Here is a 16885-nt window from a genome sequence, read left to right as displayed (position 1 = left end):
GAATGTCATGCAAAAGCTGCTTCTGATTGCTTTCATTAGCCAATTCATAATATTAATTATAGTAATACAAATTTATTCTATTAATAATTCCTTTAGATCAATATTAATTATTATTAATTCATAATATTAGTGCAGTTTAGCAGAAACTCCACTAAATTGTAAAAAATTTAAATTGAGCACACTGAAATATTTCAGTACATAATGGCTTGTTTAACAGTGCATAGGATTTACATTGTTTTGTACTTTCATGCCCATTAATTTTCAGAGTTTTGCTGTAAAAATAGGGTGATTGTGCTTTTATGAACAAATGAGCTTGATAGTAAAGGTAGAACTAAATGAATTATTTCATTATTCTATATTTATATTCAAAGTGAAAAATAAGTCTGTCATAACAGCTAGATATATTTACTTCTTGATTATTTAATTTGCAATGTAGCTTGCTGTATTTCTTATTACAATCAGCATTTCTTATTCTAGTCTATTTATTAATTAATGTGAAAGGGCAGTATTTTTTTAAGTGTTCGTTAACTTTAAATGCTGTTTCTAACTTAGATCATTGGGTTTTTTTCAAGGTTGATGGAAACAGCTCAACATTAAGCATGAATATTCACTTCAAAACACTGAAAAGATTAGTAGAGGAGCACACATTCAGTGAAATCCTCATTCCCTTACAGTCTGTAATGATACCAACTCTTCCTTCAATTCCTGGTACCCACGCTAACCACGACCCTTTTCCTGGCTGCTGGGCCTACATTGCCGGCTTTGACGATGCGGTAAGGCTCTAGGTGGCACCTGCTTCTTCCCTTCATGTCCAACAAACGTAGCTGCAAATACATCTCTGCTCTCTAGAAATGGGAGGAAGGAGGAGGAAATTCCATAATGGCTTCTGTCACAGCAGCCTGAGGCAGGTGTGGCCCCTTGCACTTCAGATAAAGTTTTGGTCTGAGGTTGATGTGCTGCAGCACCATGCAAGTGCTAACACGATTGGTTGCAGTGGTTTATTACAGTTACACACTTTATTTTGGATAATTTGATGCAGATGTTAGTGAGAACCTTTATTTTTCTTTAGGTGGAAATTCTTGCCTCACTTCAAAAGCCAAAAAAGATCACCTTGAAAGGTTCAGATGGGAAATCTTACATTATGATGTGCAAGCCAAAAGATGATCTAAGAAAAGACTGTCGACTCATGGAATTCAACTCTCTTATTAATAAGGTTTGATGAATGAGACAATCAGGTGCATTATACTTATTGGCCAGGACAGAACACTAAGTTATCTAACAGAAAAAGCCAATTTAGCTTGAGGTAAAGCTCACTGGAAGAAAAGGAAACTGGTGCAAAATACCTTATTTCAGCAAAAACCAGTAGGAATTGATAATAAATTACTTCTTACAGACTTGGAAAAAGAATAATAAATAAAAATATTCTGCCAAAACAGTTGTTTATTCTAGCAAAAAATAGACAGGACAGGTTGTTTACAATGAATAAATACCTGCAACCTTTCTGCTGTCATGCTTAGTATTTCTTATTTAGTAATTTCTAATATATTTTATAAAACATAGATAAATTAATCTTTTTATACTGAAGTCTTATCATATCTCTTATTTTAAATCTATTCTACTTTTCAGCAATATGCTTAAGGTTAAGGTACCATATCTTCTGTGAGGTTAAAACAAATGACAGTGTCTCTGAAACACTAAAAGATTTATTTCAAATATTGCAGTTTGACTATTTTATTGCAAAATTCTCTGTTTTTTTCATTTACTTTAGTGAACAGATGCACATTTTGCTTTCATTTGACCTACTGCAAACTGTGAAGCTTAGATTTGTAAATTCTAGACTGTGTGATTGGGAAGTAGTTATAGATAGAATGTAAGTGTTAGAGATCCATTTTGATCCTGTCTGGTGTGTGTTAATCTCATTTTCCTTTTGTGAACAGTGCTTAAGAAAAGATGCAGAGTCCCGTAGGCGAGAGCTCCACATCCGCACCTACGCAGTGATTCCATTAAATGATGAATGTGGCATCATTGAGTGGGTGAATAACACTGCTGGCCTAAGAAATATCCTGATAAAACTTTATAAGGAGAAAGGTAAAGGAATATATTAGACTGTAGTAAAAGTTTTTAGGTATTTTTAAAGGGCGTGGATTCTTATTAAGTAAATTAAACCAACGGCAAGAGTCAGGCTAAATACTAGGAAGATGTAGTCACATGTATTTTTATCTATCTGCAATATATTATTATTTATTTGTGAGGTTGACTTTTGTTCTGAAATGGAAAAGAGTTGATGCTTGGAATGAACAAGTTCCTTACAAGAACTGGTAGCACAGGCATCTTAATACTTTCCTACATACAGTGATATAAATTGTTTCAGCAGCATGAGGATGTAAGTGCAGCACTGAATAATAAAAAACACCATGAACTTTTTCTTTAGATTTGTTAGTTTTTATTTCTGTTACATGTATGTGAGATAATTAAGATAATATACAATTGAAGCACGGTTAGGAATACAGCAACTTCCCAGAGAAAATATCAGATTTCTTTTGAATTTCTTGTTAACAGAGCAGCTTTGTGATCAGTACAATACAAGTTTAGGGAAAAACTTTCCTGTGCCCCACAACTGATATGGTTTCTAGATTATTATTCATTTGATCATTTATTTCAACTTTACAGAGATATTTATTTTCTTTAAATTACCATATTGTAATAGTACATATTGGGCTTTATATTTGGAGATTTCTTTTGCCTAACTGAGGAAATCTGTTGCAGGTATCTATATGACTGGGAAAGAACTGCGGCAGCACATGCTTCCCAAGTCAGCACCTTTGTCTGAAAAGCTGAAAATGTTCAAAGAGGTCCTTCTGCCTCGTCACCCTCCTGTCTTTCATGAATGGTTTCTTAGAACATTTCCTGACCCCACTTCCTGGTGAGTGGGATCAGACTAGCTCGAGAGCATCTCCTTTGTGTATTTCCCTAAGAGTTGATGGGACTACAGGATGGGGACAGCCAGGCCAAGCAGTGCCTCAGCTGCCTGCTCTGTGTCCACAGGTACAACAGCAGGTCAGCCTACTGCCGCTCCGTCGCCGTCATGTCCATGGTGGGTTACGTCCTGGGGCTGGGAGACCGCCACGGGGAGAACATCTTGTTTGACTCCTTCACTGGGGAGTGTGTGCATGTGGATTTCAACTGCCTTTTCAATAAGGTGAGAAATGCCACTTTGCTGAACCTGCTCTTTATTTTATATGCGTGTAAGTTACCAATTTCTACTGTCTTGAGGTTTTTTTCCACGTCTTTAACATGTCAGTTGTGTTGTTTCTCTCACTTGTCTCATATTTGTACCCAAAAGAAAGCCTGGAATATATAAAGAGGATGTGATTGTTCTGTATGCTGCATTCAATGAAAATCAATTTTTTGATTTAGCCAATCAGATGACCTGATGTGAATACACTGAAATAGCCCAAATTTTAGACTGCTTATATTTTGTCACTCTCCTCTCTCCACTATCACCCTCCAAAAAAAACCTGTAATTGCTACATCAAAAATTCTGCTGCTGTGGAGAGTTTCTTGTTCTCTCTCACACAAATTTAGCACAAGAATTCCAACGGTTCTGTAAAAATAAATAGCAGAAATTGTGGCCAGATTAGGATTTGGAGTTTTGGTGTTTCAGTTGAAAGATGAAAAGCAGTTGAAAGATGCTTTTGGTGTGGGACATGTGGTCTTTTTAATTGAGATAAGTGAGGTAGAAATACTGTTAGGTTATTTCTTCTGGTTTCCTTTTAGTAAGTCTAAATTGTCCTATATAACACTTAATTTAAAAAAATGTGTTTAAGCTAACTTGCATATTATAAAAGTTAGCATTTTGCAATGAGACTACAGAACATAAATAAATAATTAAGAAGAAAATTTTATGCCCTGTATTAGTGTGTTAAAACAGGGAAAAAGAGGTTATTTGGACAATGTTATCTTTTACTCACTGTTATTTCCTGTTATCAAAGTAGGACTGAGCTGAGCGAACGTCTCTTGCCAGCTAGGCAAGGATGACAAGGATGGAGGAAAAATCCTAAAGCCAATGCAAATGCTACTCTTTAATAATGCTTAAAAGACTTAGGGCAAACCTTTTTTTCCTCAACGTAAAGGGAGAAACTTTTGAAGTCCCGGAGATCGTTCCCTTCCGCCTCACTCACAACATGGTCAATGGGATGGGCCCCATGGGAACAGAGGGGCTCTTCCGAAGAGCCTGTGAAGTCACCCTGCGGCTGATGCGTGACCAGAGGGAGCCCCTGATGAGGTATGGCAGCTGCTTTGGCCACCAACTCCCCAAAGCTGGCTCTAGTCTGAACGTGTGAAACAGGAGCTGCTGGGGAATATGCCAGTTCCAGCATATGCCTATCCTGCAGCTCGCTCTCGCCAGGACATGGAGCTAAATATAAAGCGGTGTAAATATTCAGCACTAACCGCAGGCTCCTGTCAGTGTTTGTGTTTTGAAAAGTAAGTGTATTTTATGTATCGTATTCTTTTCTAATTTTTTAATTTATTTAGTGTCTTAAAGACTTTTCTCCATGATCCTCTTGTGGAATGGAGTAAACCTGTTAAAGGAAATACAAAAGCCCAGGTGAATGAAACTGGAGAAGTTGTCAATGAAAAGGTGAGTTTAAAACAAGCACAACCTAAGGTTTTCAAATGTCATATGTTATTGTTAGGAATTACGTATTTTCTAATTGAAACTGTCTTTTTTTCTTTTCCATTTAAAAATTTCTCTGGTTGTTCTTTGTTATTTCTCTGTTCATGATTTTATCTATAAAGAGATTTTTAAAAACTGATTAAAAATGTAATTTCTCTGCTAAAGAACCAAACACAAAAGCCTGTAATTCACTTGTTAGTGTTACTAAATCAAGGACTACATCAGCAGAGGCAATGGATCTTGTTACCCCTCACTTGCACAGTCCTCCAGATTTACAACTGTAACATCCGGAGTCCTTTCCATGTGTATTTTGTGCTTTTCCTGAGTGAATGTTTATTATTGAATAAATACATGCCTTGGTGCATATAATTACATGATTAAAATTAGGATTTCATACTTTTCATATTTCATATTCATTTCTTTATTAGCTGTTGCTGAAGACTATATTATTCATCCAAGGTATAGCTTAATTTTTATTATCTTCCCTCCGTGCAAAATTTCTGATTTGTCCCTTTCTATTTTTTTTAAGGACTGTTTAATGAAAATAAATGTGTAATAGCAGGTAATAGGGAGCACTGACAAACACAACAGCTAAGATAAGGAAAAACTACATCACTGAAACTGTATCACAACAAAGGATTTACCTGGGCTGTTTCAGCACAGAAAATCTTCTGGTCTTCAAACAGTTACTAAGCAGGCTGTGTCTACATAATTTTCTTTTACAAGACCACCCACACAGTTGTATATGTTAACTGCTTTTTCTGGAGAGATGCCAACATTATGCATTAGCTTTAAAAGAAAATATGTCAGTGTAATTGCTATGAACTAGCAACTCCAGTGGGCCTTGGAACAGCTCATTTTGAGATGCTCAGCAGAACCTCTTTAATTTGACTTCTTCATTTTCAGTTGCTCATAATTCTGACCTAAATTTTCTGACATAAATTTTATCCAGATTTCCAGGAACAAGTCTAGGAAAATGTTGCATTTATTTGAAAGTAGTTGTATGAAATAAAGCTTTCTAAGAATTCTCAAATATATTTATATAGCTCTTTCAGTCCTCTCTGGTAACTTTTAACTGTAAAAACGTAAGGCAAAAGTTATAGCTTGACCAATGGCATATCCATTCTAGAGAATCGTTTTTAAAAGTGAGTAGCCTTTGTTTTCAATGTAGCTGGCATAGGCATCTGGATTTTGTATTAAATTATAATAAGATTTCAAACACATCCTAAGAAATACTGTTTCTATTTTGAGAAGCGGAAGTTCATTAATAGTACCTTTTTTTTTTTTTTTTTTTTCTTTTTTCCAGGCCAAAACCCATGTCCTTGATATAGAACAACGGCTGCAAGGTGTCATTAAGACTAGAAACAGAATCAAAGGATTACCTTTATCTATCGAAGGGCATGTTCATTACCTCATTCAAGAAGCAAGTGATGACAACCTGCTCTGCCAGATGTATATGGGCTGGGCTCCATATATGTGAAATTTGTTCCCTTTGGAATGATATCACAAGTGCTGTAGCTATAATACTGTTGGGAAGGAATTAATCAGTGGTACCCGGTTACTTTGGTTGATTTTTGGCTGCAAGCAGAAGAACAGGCTTCTGGTCTTCCAAACTCTGTGTAAAATGTACAGTGCCCTTGCAAGGATGCTGTGAATGCATATGTATAAGATGTTAGGATTTACCTTTTGTACACAAGTAGAAGGCAGTACATAAAAACTGCTTAAAATTAGACTATGCAAGGCTCTGCAAGTGTCTTACTCTGACTATATGAAAAATTTCCATGATCCTGCAGATGCACTCTATATAGTACTGTATATTTTTGTAAACATGTTTCTCATTTGGCTTAGATTGGAAAATACAATGAAGTTTAATAGTGATACGATGTAAAGTGGTTATTTCAACTTTTGTACTCATACTCAGAAGGGCTTTCTAAAAATTACTAGTATTTCTTTCCAGCAGTATAGACTTTTCTTCAACTTTCTTCCATGTAGCCTGGCTCTCTCTAGGAAATCTTTTAGGATCTTAAATCTTAGCATAAGTAAACTGATAAAGTGGTACCATGTTCTGAACCTGTTTCCTTAGCCCTTGCATGCAGTGCTCTAGAAGCCCTGCTGAAGCTGGAGTTGGAGGAGCCTGGCAGTGCGGCTGTAAGGCCGGGGCTGCGGGCAGCTGTGACTGGAACATCCCTGCGGGCTCCTGCGAGCCCTGCACAGCCCCTCTTCCTGCGCTGCAAAAAACACGGCTCTAAGGAGTGTTTGTCACACTCCATTTCAGAAAAGGTGTTTTAACACAGACAAGGGTAGACTGAAATATGGTTGAAATGCAAATACTAACTTACAGTAATGCGTGCTTTCGAGGCATCCAAATTGTAGGGAAATGAGGTGTAGGGGGAGATAGGGAAAAATTATACCCTTTAAACCCACAGTAGGCTCTCGTTAGAATTTTTGTAACGTGGTTTTGTTCTACTGTTCTGAGAGACAACCCTATTAGGTTTTGATCACAGGCTCACACTGTGGTGTGAAACCAGAGGTTTGGGAAAGTAAAATAATGGCTCTGCAACTGCTTCTAGGGCGTTTGTTTCTCTGCCGATTTAGTGGGCGGTCTAGAAGTGTTGTCACTGTCCCATAAACCTGACGACTTTTCCTAGTAAAATATCTGGAACACACGACGGGCTTTTCCAGCGCTGTGTTTGAGTGCTGACGTTGTTGTTTTCCCCAGGCTTTATCTGTTTATGGGAGCGCGGAGAGCCGCCCGGGCAGCGGTCGGACCGGGCGTTGCCGTGGCGCGGGGAGCAGACCCGGCGGCCGGGGCGGTGCGGGGCGGCGGTGAGGCGGCGGTGAGGCGGCCTCGGGGCGGGAGCCGGCCCGGGCCCGCCCCGCTGGCCCCCGCCCCGCTCCGGCGCCGCTGTGTGCCCGCTCGCCGTCGGTGCTGCGGGCGCTCGGCCGCTGTCAGCGCGGCGCGCCGGAAGGAGGGCGGAGCGCGGCCCGCCGTGTTTGGTTCCGGCGGGGCTGCGGGGGCGGCGGGGAGCTGTGGCCATGGGGGTCCCCAAGTTCTACCGCTGGATCTCGGAGCGATACCCTTGCCTCAGCCAGGTGCTGAAGGAGCATCAGGTGAGCTGAGGTCGGGGCGCCGCTGCCCGACACGGGCTCGCCCCGGGGGGCTCCCGAGCGGCCCCTCGGCGGGACGAGGGACGGGGACGAGCGCGGGCCTCGTCCCGGGCCGGCCCCTGAGGGACCGCGTCCCAGCCCCGGCCGGCTCGCCGACAGCCGGGGCGGCTGCGGCTCGGCGGGACTCGCCGCTCGGAGCGGCCGAAGGTGGTGGGACGGCGGTGGGCGATCGCTGCCCCCTGACAGCCCGCCGCCGGCCGGGCGCAGTGCCCGGAGCCCGCGGCCGGGCGCGGCGCTGGTTTCAGCAGTGCCGGAGCCCGAGCGCGGCTTCCCCGGGGAAGGAGCAGCCCGTGGCCGCCCCGCCGGGCTCGCTCCCCTCGGCAGCTCCGCGGGGCCGCCTCAGCGCCCGGGCTCGGAGTTTGCTCCTCGGTGGGCTCAGGAAAGTTACAGCAGCGGACGGCCGGTGGCTCGGTAATGACCAGGGGCGGATTTTACAGCTCTGCTGCGTTTCCTTGTTGTCGCCTGCGCCGGACAGTTTGTGTTAGCAGCTCTACCGGGAAGTATGTTCAAGCCTGGAAAACGAAAGCCGTAAATGATACTTCTAAGAGTTGGACAAAGACGTCATCTTTTCAGAGACGTCCTGTTTGGTACCTGTTGGATGCAGGCTCTTGTAATTATCATTTTCAATTGGTGTCATAAATGTGGTTTTATAGATTGAATGTTCTGAGATAAGCGATAATTGAGAGTGTGTTTCAAAATTCATACATATTCCCTAAGCACCTGTGATTTTTAAAGACTGAATAGCTGTTGTGTCCAGTGTAACTAAGATGCCCAGCTCAAGTGATTCCCAGCCTGGATGTTTGGCCTTTCCTGCTAGTTTCAAAGCTTAGCTCATTGCTTATATTTTGGTGGGCTTCTCTGAAGTGTCTAATGCCATCTGTGTAGCACGGCGGCAGCAGTTTATGCTGCCTTTTCTGCTGTTTTCTTAGAAGCCTGAGCCGTTCACACATCTTTAAACTTGTGGTGAAGAACTGTGGCAAGCTGAGGAGGCAGCAGTGTCTGCTCTAAGCAGGGGGATGGCACCAGGGGGTGCTGCCCTTGATGCCTTCTGAAAGAGGCACTTAGAGCTCTTAAGATAAACAGTAAGCATGACTTAACTCTTCCGGATGACTTGAATATACAGACTGACGCATACTGGCATCTAGAGTAGATGCTAAGAGAAAATAAAAAACTAAAACAAGCCAACAAATTAAAAAGGCATATCTATGTCAAACAGTATTATTGTTAAATCATATTATAGTTGTGCTTCTTGAAGAAAACGTAGGACCTTTTATGTATGTTGCTTTCATGTAAAAGCTTTAGGTTTTGTCTCTATAGAATGCTGCCTGTGCACTGCTCAGCTCTCTTATCTGAAAGCACTGAGAGCAGTTTGGTTACTGATTTAACCATACTAAGGATCATGATGTGCAACAGAAGACTAGTTACAGCAGGTGATCATTCCTGATCCTGCCTCTGATTTCTTCTCTTCACTATTTCCTCTTTCTAAATCAGTTACATTTCTCTTGCATCTGGAGGGTAAATTCAAGCCCAATAAAGTGCCTTTAAAGATGTGTCAGCAGCAGTACTGTAGAAGATTGTAGCAAGCAAAAGCAGTGCCTTTTTTTAGGTGTGATAATAGGTGGATTTTTGTGAAGAGCCTTACTGGGGGATTGAGTAATAGATTTGTTTAATGCCAGTTGTTCTTGTCGTGCATTTTGGTAACACAGAGGTAGTACTGGTCCCTTTGCATCATACATTTACCAGTGTTTGTTCCGTGTATGTTGCTTGTGTGCATTTGTGAAGGCTTTCTTTTTCCTTTGAAACAAAGTGTGACTGCCACAGATAAGGCTGTTAGAAGAGCAGAGAACTAGAAGGAAAAAGAAAGTCTGTTTGGAAAGTCTGGGTAAGAAATTGATACTATTATTGCCAACATTCTGCTTTTGGTGCTAGATTCAAAGGTGCTCACAAGCATTGCTGAAGAGACAGCGTGCAGTGGTTGGGGTAGGAGCTGCTGAGCAGGGAGAGAGCTCTAAAGCTTCTCAAACCAGCTTTGCTTGGAAATATTGTTGGAAATTGCATACTCAGTTTCGTAGTTTTTATTGTTTGTAGTGCACCTATGAAAGGTTCAATCAATTATAAAAAGGGGGGGGGAAGTGCAGGCTTGTAAAAAAGAAAAGAAGTCTTCCTGAAGAAAGTGGGTTTGGTTTGCTTTTCCATTTTACACTGTAGAAGGTAGTCTGAGCATGCAGACAAAAGTCCTGAGGTGCCAGAAACAGCCTGGATAAAGTAGGAATCTGTTCAGCTGACTTGACTCAGTGAGAAAAACGATAGTAACAGATTGCATGTGCAGGCAAACTCATTCCCAGTCAAGATATTCTTCCTCTGCCTGTTGTGTGCAGGGGGTTCCTCAGAGGTCTTCCCATCTCAGCTCATTTCCAGAATGCTCTCAGGTGTGCCTTGGGCTGTGGCTGCATTCACCAAGTGATATTAACTGTGCACTTGTAGATTCCAGAATTTGACAACTTATACCTGGACATGAATGGCATTATACATCAGTGTTCGCATCCAAATGATGACGATGTCCACTTCAGAATCTCAGAAGATAAGATTTTTGCCAATATTTTTCACTATTTGGAAGTACTGTTTCGCATTATTAAGCCAAGGAAGGTTTTCTTCATGGCAGTTGATGGAGTAGCTCCAAGAGCAAAAATGAATCAGCAGCGTGGGAGACGTTTCAGGTAAGAAGATCAGCTCTGACTCTGTCTTGAGGATAGTAAACCCTTAAAAGAACCCACTTACTGAAATGTATGCCATGAAAAGTAAAAGTGATTGTGGTTGGTTGTGCCTTTGACAGTATTTTTAATTAAGTGAAGGTAACTACCTGGAAAATGTTCAGATCAGGATTCCAAAAGGAAAGTTTGCTTGTTACGTAAATTTTTCTCTGTGTATGTGGAATTTGGTGACAAGGGGAGCTTTTTCTTATGAAATTTGTGAAACCACTCTGCAGTGGAGCTCTTGCAGATGTTTCCAAATGCTTCATAACCTGTCAGAGTCTTTGGTGTTTGTGAATGCTAGTACCAGATATGCCTATTTGGTAGCTGTAGTGGAAGTCACAGAAAAAAATCAAGTTTCTGATGATACTTATTTCCTATTGATACCAGTTACCAAGCTAGCTCAGATATAGAGCTATAACTAGATTGAGAATTACAGTAATGTTTTGAGAGATTTGGAAGCTTTTTTAAGATTGCTATAGGGAAAAAAAGCCAGTGTCTTTAGTCAGACAGGGATGGTGAGTGAAATGCAGCATAAACAAGCTGCAGGAAAGGAGCAAGAGAAAACATTTTCAAGCAACTGGATTTTTTTTTTAATTTTTTTTTGTGGTCTGGTTTTTGGTGTATTTTTTTCTTTAAGGACTAAAGGGGGTTTGAGAGGGAGCAGAGATTAAGAGTTCTAAATAGAAAATTATAGCAGAATTGAAAGTCAGACAAAAACCTAAGACTTTGGTGGTTTCTCTGTTTCTGGTTCAGAGGAGTTTAGGAAATTCTTGGCCAAGAAAGTCTGTCATGGTGTTTGTTAGTTTGTCTATTACTGAGCATGATAAATTGTTAATTCACTCATGACTCCCTTGGAATTCCACACCTGCTGCTTTGTTTAACTGTGTTACAGTTATTGTTCTGGGGTGGCATTTTCAGATGGTTAGATAACAAATATTCCTGTTGTTTCAACGTTAATATCCATTCATTCTGATCAACCATTGTAAGATCACCTTGATAATCTAAATCCTAATTGTAACTGAACAGTGACAGATTGTCACCTTTCTATGGAAAAAGTGCTATTTTTAAGCTGCCTTAGTTGAATCAGAAATAAGTTCAGACTCTATTCAGGAACTCAAGTTCTCTTCCTTTTTATTTTTTACGCACTCTAAAACGTCAGGTATATTTATTTTGTCAAAAAGCTATTCTTAGGATATTAACATTTGAATAAGATGATTCATTCTCTACTCTCTCTCCAATGCTCTCTTGTTTTAGATCAGCAAAAGAGGCAGAGGACAAAATAAAAAAGGCATTGGAAAAGGGAGAAACTCTCCCTACAGAAGCCAGGTTTGACTCCAACTGTATTACACCAGGTAAGATAATGTTTCAGTTATTTAAATTTAAGTGTTTGTGGTTTATTGTCTGTATTTTGGTACTGTTTTCCTGTCTTAAGGCATGTTTTTTAAAAAATAGAGGACAGAATGAATGAAGGCTTAAGTAAGTTTGTAACAAAAACTTTAGTAATGTTCAGTGAGGTTGGAATACTGTCTTATTCTAAAAACTTTTTAGATTACTATGCAAAAAAGTGAAATGTCTTAGGAAAGAAACCAGTCATCCCATTCATTTCTGGCAAAAGTTTTATTTGTTGGCATTTTTTTAATACTTCTGATATGTAAATACAGGCTAGTGAGAAGCTTTAACTTAGGTTTCTGTTTCCAGGAACTGAATTCATGGCCAGATTGAATGAGCATCTTAAATATTTTGTAAATATGAAGATTTCCACAGACAAATCCTGGCAAGGAATAACAGTCTACTTATCAGGCCATGAGGTCATTATATTTTTTACTATCCTATTTTAAATAGTTTTTTTTTAATACAGTAATACTTACTGCTGAATTTTTTGGTTTTTGTGTCCAGACTCCAGGGGAAGGTGAGCATAAAATTATGGAGTTCATCAGATCAGAAAAAGCCAAGCCCCATCATGATCCAAACACAAGACACTGTCTCTATGGCTTAGATGCTGACTTGGTATGTGCAACTAAAATAATACAAACGACGGGGATTTCTCCAGTGTGTACATTTTCAATATCTTCCTAAGCTCATAGGGTTCTGAAGTGGTTTGAAACAAGCATGTGATTTTGTATTTCTGCAAACTTTTGAATTTGTAATGAAACCAAACATCAAAATTTCATTATACTGCTTGAAAGGTTAAAAGAAAATGAAAAAGTAAGATCTTTCTGATATCTCTTTGTAATAGATAATGCTGGGATTAACAAGTCATGAGGCACACTTTGCGCTCTTAAGAGAAGAAGTCAGATTTGGTGGTAAAAAGGCTCAAAGGTGAATTGATTTAACTTTACTCTTGTTTTATTTATGATGAAATCCAGAACATACTGGGTGACTAAAACATGTGTGTGTTTGGTGATTTGGGTTTTTTTAAATTGATTGCATAGTAATTTAATGAAGTCTTAGTTTATTCTTTGGGTTAGAAAAGTCATGAAATTAGAGAAATCAGTGTGCTGAATTGTGTATTTGAATTGATTTACATGAAAAAATGTATGCTGTCAGAACAGTTTATAAACATCCTTAAACTTCGGTGTGTTTTACTTTTTTCTTCCTGTTATAATGAAGTAACCTGGGCTGTATTGACATTGTTTCCATAACTGTGTTATGCAGATACTAACTTACTAAAATGTATATCTATCTATCTATCTATCTATCTGAAGTTTTGTGCATGTCAGTAAATTACTAGGATAATTACTAAAACAAACTCTCTGAAAATGGCTGCATAATGCTCTTATTCAGGGTGTGCCCAGTTGAAAGAACTCATGGTTTATGAACAGGCAGAAGATGGTGACTTGTTCCAGAACTGTGGATGTACCTGGAGCTGTTCTGAAGTAGTGCAGGAATTAATTTAGAGCTGTTACTGTGGCTGGGTTCCTTCTTTGAAGGGCCTTCAGCCTTTGGGTACATAAAGGAAGGACATGAGCTAGACAGAAATAAACATTTCTCACACAGTGAGGATTTTGAATAACACAGGATAAGTCATGAATGTTTAGATAAATGTGTAATTTCTGCTAATAAAGGAATATTTTATTGCCAAGGACAATGGGATGAACATCAGATACAAGCTTTCTTTTCAGTCTTTGCAGTCAGTGTTTCACTAATACTGATGGGTGGTGTTGGCATGCAGCACTGCAATATTTTTTAAAGATCTTACATCAGAGTAAAACCTTGGTTTTACCTTTCTAAAAAGTAAAATAAAGTGAAATAAGAATGTGATTACTTTTTGAAAGATTAATTGATGAAAATATGAAATCAAAAGGCAAATTGTTATTTATTCTCCTCCCCCCAGCATTATTCCATATTTTAATTTCTGAATAATTTCACTTATTACACAAATTTACTTCGGTAAGTTACAGGAATTGCCTTCTGCCAATATTGTCACTTTTATGGATACTTAGAGTTGGAAATTTGAAAACCCTAAAAATATGTATAAATTAATATCTCTCCACAATTACTTATTGAGAGAAGTTGCTTGTTTTGTCAAGGTTTTCAAGTCCAGTGCAGTGAAGAGTAAGAGCAGAATGTTTGTAGAGTCTTACCGCATCAACCTGGTTGCCAAAGCTCTTTAATACCAGTATGAAAATTGCATTTAGAAAGAGACACAATTGGTTCTGAAGCCCAGCGTGGCTTGGAGCTTGTCTTACATGAGTTTATCTGAAGGCTGCTATCACACACATCTTCCTTAAAGGATTATTTCTACAATTTCCTCTTTATGTGTGAAGACAGAAGTATTTATGCCTGTTTGTCATTGGAGGTGGTCTCAGCTAGTTAATAGTAGCTACAAGGTTAAATAGTCCTTTCTTAATTTAAAAGACATCATTTAGCTCATTAATCTTTTGGTGTAGGAATTAACTGATTTGGGGCTAATGTTGCCTTTGAGTTTTTATGAGTAGTTTTAGTGAAGAGAAAAAGGACAGGCAGAATATGTGTCGACTATGCCATAAACACACAGTGGGTTTGTTGTTCTTTTAGTGCTGCATTGAAGCCATGAAATAATACATACAGAGCATATTTTCAAGTTGAGCATATTGATCTCTTACAAGAAGCATTTCAAATGACTATAAATGTAACTCATCTGGTTTAGATGTGAAGCTGTGTACTCTGTTCTTACACAGATTAGTTAGAAAATACCTTAAAATGATGAGGCTTGGTGCCAAGTTAGGCTAATTTGTCTCTTTTTTGAGCAATGGGATAAGATTTAGGAAATAGTTACTGCAGCATGGAACTCCACAAAGCTCTTCTCTAAGTTAGTTCTTCTCCATACAATCACGTCTGGTGTTTAGAAGATTCTACTGCAGAATTTTATAGACCAAACCAGATCAATCCTAAAATAGATTCAAGGAAATGTTTATACATTATTTCTTCTGCAAAGATACAATCCTAGTAAAATTTTTTGGGTTTAGGTAACCTTGGACTTATTAATATTCATGTTGAAAGTGTGTTTATAAATAATTAACTTGGTGGTTTGAATAATTTACAGAGTATGTGCACCAGAGGAAACCACATTTCATTTACTGCACTTATCACTGATGAGAGAATATATTGATTATGAATTTTCCCCAGTAAAAGTAAGTTCTAATGGAGCTGAGATGTGAAAAAATGTGTAAATGTGTGAAGTCTATGCAAAAATGATAACAAAATTTATACTTTCTTTTTTCCCTTTTCTTTTTCCTCTAGGACAAGATTTTTTTTGAATATGATATTGAAAGGATAATAGATGATTGGATCTTAATGGGTTTCCTTGTAGGAAATGATTTTATTCCTCATCTACCTCATTTACACATTAATCATGATGCACTGCCGCTACTTTATAGAACATACATGGCTATCTTGCCAGAACTGGGAGGTGAGAAAACTAAGTCCAGTTGTGGAAAGTAGAAGCATTAACACTGGTGTATTTATATTCATTAACTTTTCTTGCCACATTAGAATGTTTAGCATTTACTATAGTTTCATTAGAGAGGCAGCAAGATTGCATTTTATTGTCTGTGCAGCATTTAAATGCAAATTTTAAATTTGTTGACTTGTTAGTTCAAAAACAGACTTAATTTTCTCAACAGGTTACATCAATGAGAATGGGCATCTGAATTTAGAACGTTTTGAGAAATATCTCACAAGATTGTCAGATGTAAGTAACTCTGAAATTTAGAGAATGTTGAATTTAAACTCAATATTGTACCCTAAAATACACTACTGTAGTTTTAATGAACTGTTAAATGCCTGTGTTTTACAGGTGGTTTAATCAGCTGTTTTAGCATTGAACAGATGGAATCCAATCAGTTGTTGTCTGATCTTATGGCATAGGAGGAAAAAGATTGAATCATTTGATCTGTGCTTTAGCCAGCACAGTGCTTTAATACTGCAAGTCAAATGAGGATTCCCCAGTAGAATCATGGTCCTCACTTCCCATCGAAGTGTGTGGCAGTATTGGGCAAAGCTGGTTAGAACACATGCCAGTGAAACCAGGGATGTGGGTCCAGTCCCTCTAGAGCCATTCACGTAACAGTTGGACTCAATGGTCCTTGTGGCTCTCTTCTAGCTCAGGATTGTCTGTCATTTCTGTGTATTCTTGAAGCTTGCTGCAGGCAGTGATGTTCTTTGTTTCCCCTGCTGGTAGTTTCTGTGGGGTGAGCTATGTCTGAAGGTCTCAGAGGGGAGAATTGTTTGTAAGTGTTTTATGAAGATCACCACTAAAGATGAAGAAGCATCTCTGAGAGGCAGGCATGAGTGTTGTTTGTGAACTAAGTGGTATACAGGAGGTAATCCTGTTAAGTGCTGGTGCAGTAATCCATCCTAGAGATGAGGTAAGGTACAGGCCATATGGAAATGGAAAGGATTAAACCTTCTGCTGAACTTGAAAAGAGGGAGATTGTCTGTTGTCCCTGCTTCAGTCTTGTTTTCTGGTTCTTGGATAGAGCTGTAAAAGTGTTGGATCTGTGGCACAAGGTTGTATTAACCAGACCCTGTATGTGTACTATTTCTGGAGTTGATAGTGAAATGTAGAAGTTATTTAATTCTTCTTTGTTACACCTTGCTGCCTTACTTACAGCAAAATATGGCTTGGCTGTATATGTTGCTGAGAAACAGAATTTTTAGTATTAATCTATTTAGTTGTATCTCTAGGGAAAATGTTTATGTACAGGTGACTTTAGATGTAATCTAATGCATGAACTAAAAAGACATTGTTAATCTGGCATTCTAAATTTGACATCCCTCAAATATTTGCAAACTTACTTTAATC

General features: G+C 38.9%; 2 protein-coding genes across 8 annotated transcripts in view; both read left to right on the top strand.

The window, feature by feature from the left end:
* The window catches only part of ATR (ATR serine/threonine kinase), a 39579-nt gene extending 32801 nt beyond the window's left edge, over positions 1 to 6778 (top strand). Inside the window, exons 40-47 of the mRNA XM_066326350.1 lie at positions 573 to 773; positions 1070 to 1213; positions 1938 to 2088; positions 2767 to 2923; positions 3046 to 3199; positions 4134 to 4285; positions 4537 to 4642; positions 5985 to 6778. Of these exons, the coding sequence (XP_066182447.1) occupies positions 573 to 773; positions 1070 to 1213; positions 1938 to 2088; positions 2767 to 2923; positions 3046 to 3199; positions 4134 to 4285; positions 4537 to 4642; positions 5985 to 6158 (1239 nt within the window). The 3' untranslated portion in view covers positions 6159 to 6778. The remainder of the gene's footprint in view (positions 1 to 572; positions 774 to 1069; positions 1214 to 1937; positions 2089 to 2766; positions 2924 to 3045; positions 3200 to 4133; positions 4286 to 4536; positions 4643 to 5984) is intronic.
* A 772-nt stretch (positions 6779 to 7550) lies between these two features.
* Positions 7551 to 16885, top strand: part of XRN1 (5'-3' exoribonuclease 1) — a 34941-nt gene continuing 25606 nt past the window's right edge. Inside the window, exons 1-10 of one of the 7 annotated variants that reach the window (XM_066326339.1) lie at positions 7706 to 7789; positions 8776 to 9728; positions 10331 to 10563; positions 11854 to 11951; positions 12298 to 12407; positions 12496 to 12606; positions 12836 to 12918; positions 15125 to 15212; positions 15322 to 15490; positions 15705 to 15772. In XM_066326339.1, the coding sequence (XP_066182436.1) occupies positions 10361 to 10563; positions 11854 to 11951; positions 12298 to 12407; positions 12496 to 12606; positions 12836 to 12918; positions 15125 to 15212; positions 15322 to 15490; positions 15705 to 15772 (930 nt within the window). In that variant the 5' untranslated portion in view covers positions 7706 to 7789; positions 8776 to 9728; positions 10331 to 10360. Of the gene's footprint in view, positions 7790 to 8208; positions 9729 to 10330; positions 10564 to 11853; positions 11952 to 12297; positions 12408 to 12495; positions 12607 to 12835; positions 12919 to 15124; positions 15213 to 15321; positions 15491 to 15704; positions 15773 to 16885 lie in introns of those variants that run through there. The other 6 variants (XM_066326337.1, XM_066326336.1, XM_066326334.1 and 3 more) reach the window with 6 other exon arrangements.

This window comes from Sylvia atricapilla, chromosome 10, assembly GCF_009819655.1.
Source record: "Sylvia atricapilla isolate bSylAtr1 chromosome 10, bSylAtr1.pri, whole genome shotgun sequence".
Taxonomy (NCBI): domain Eukaryota; kingdom Metazoa; phylum Chordata; class Aves; order Passeriformes; family Sylviidae; genus Sylvia; species Sylvia atricapilla.
The sequence above is the reverse complement of the archived record's forward strand: the minus strand, read 5'-3'. Positions and strand labels throughout refer to the sequence as shown.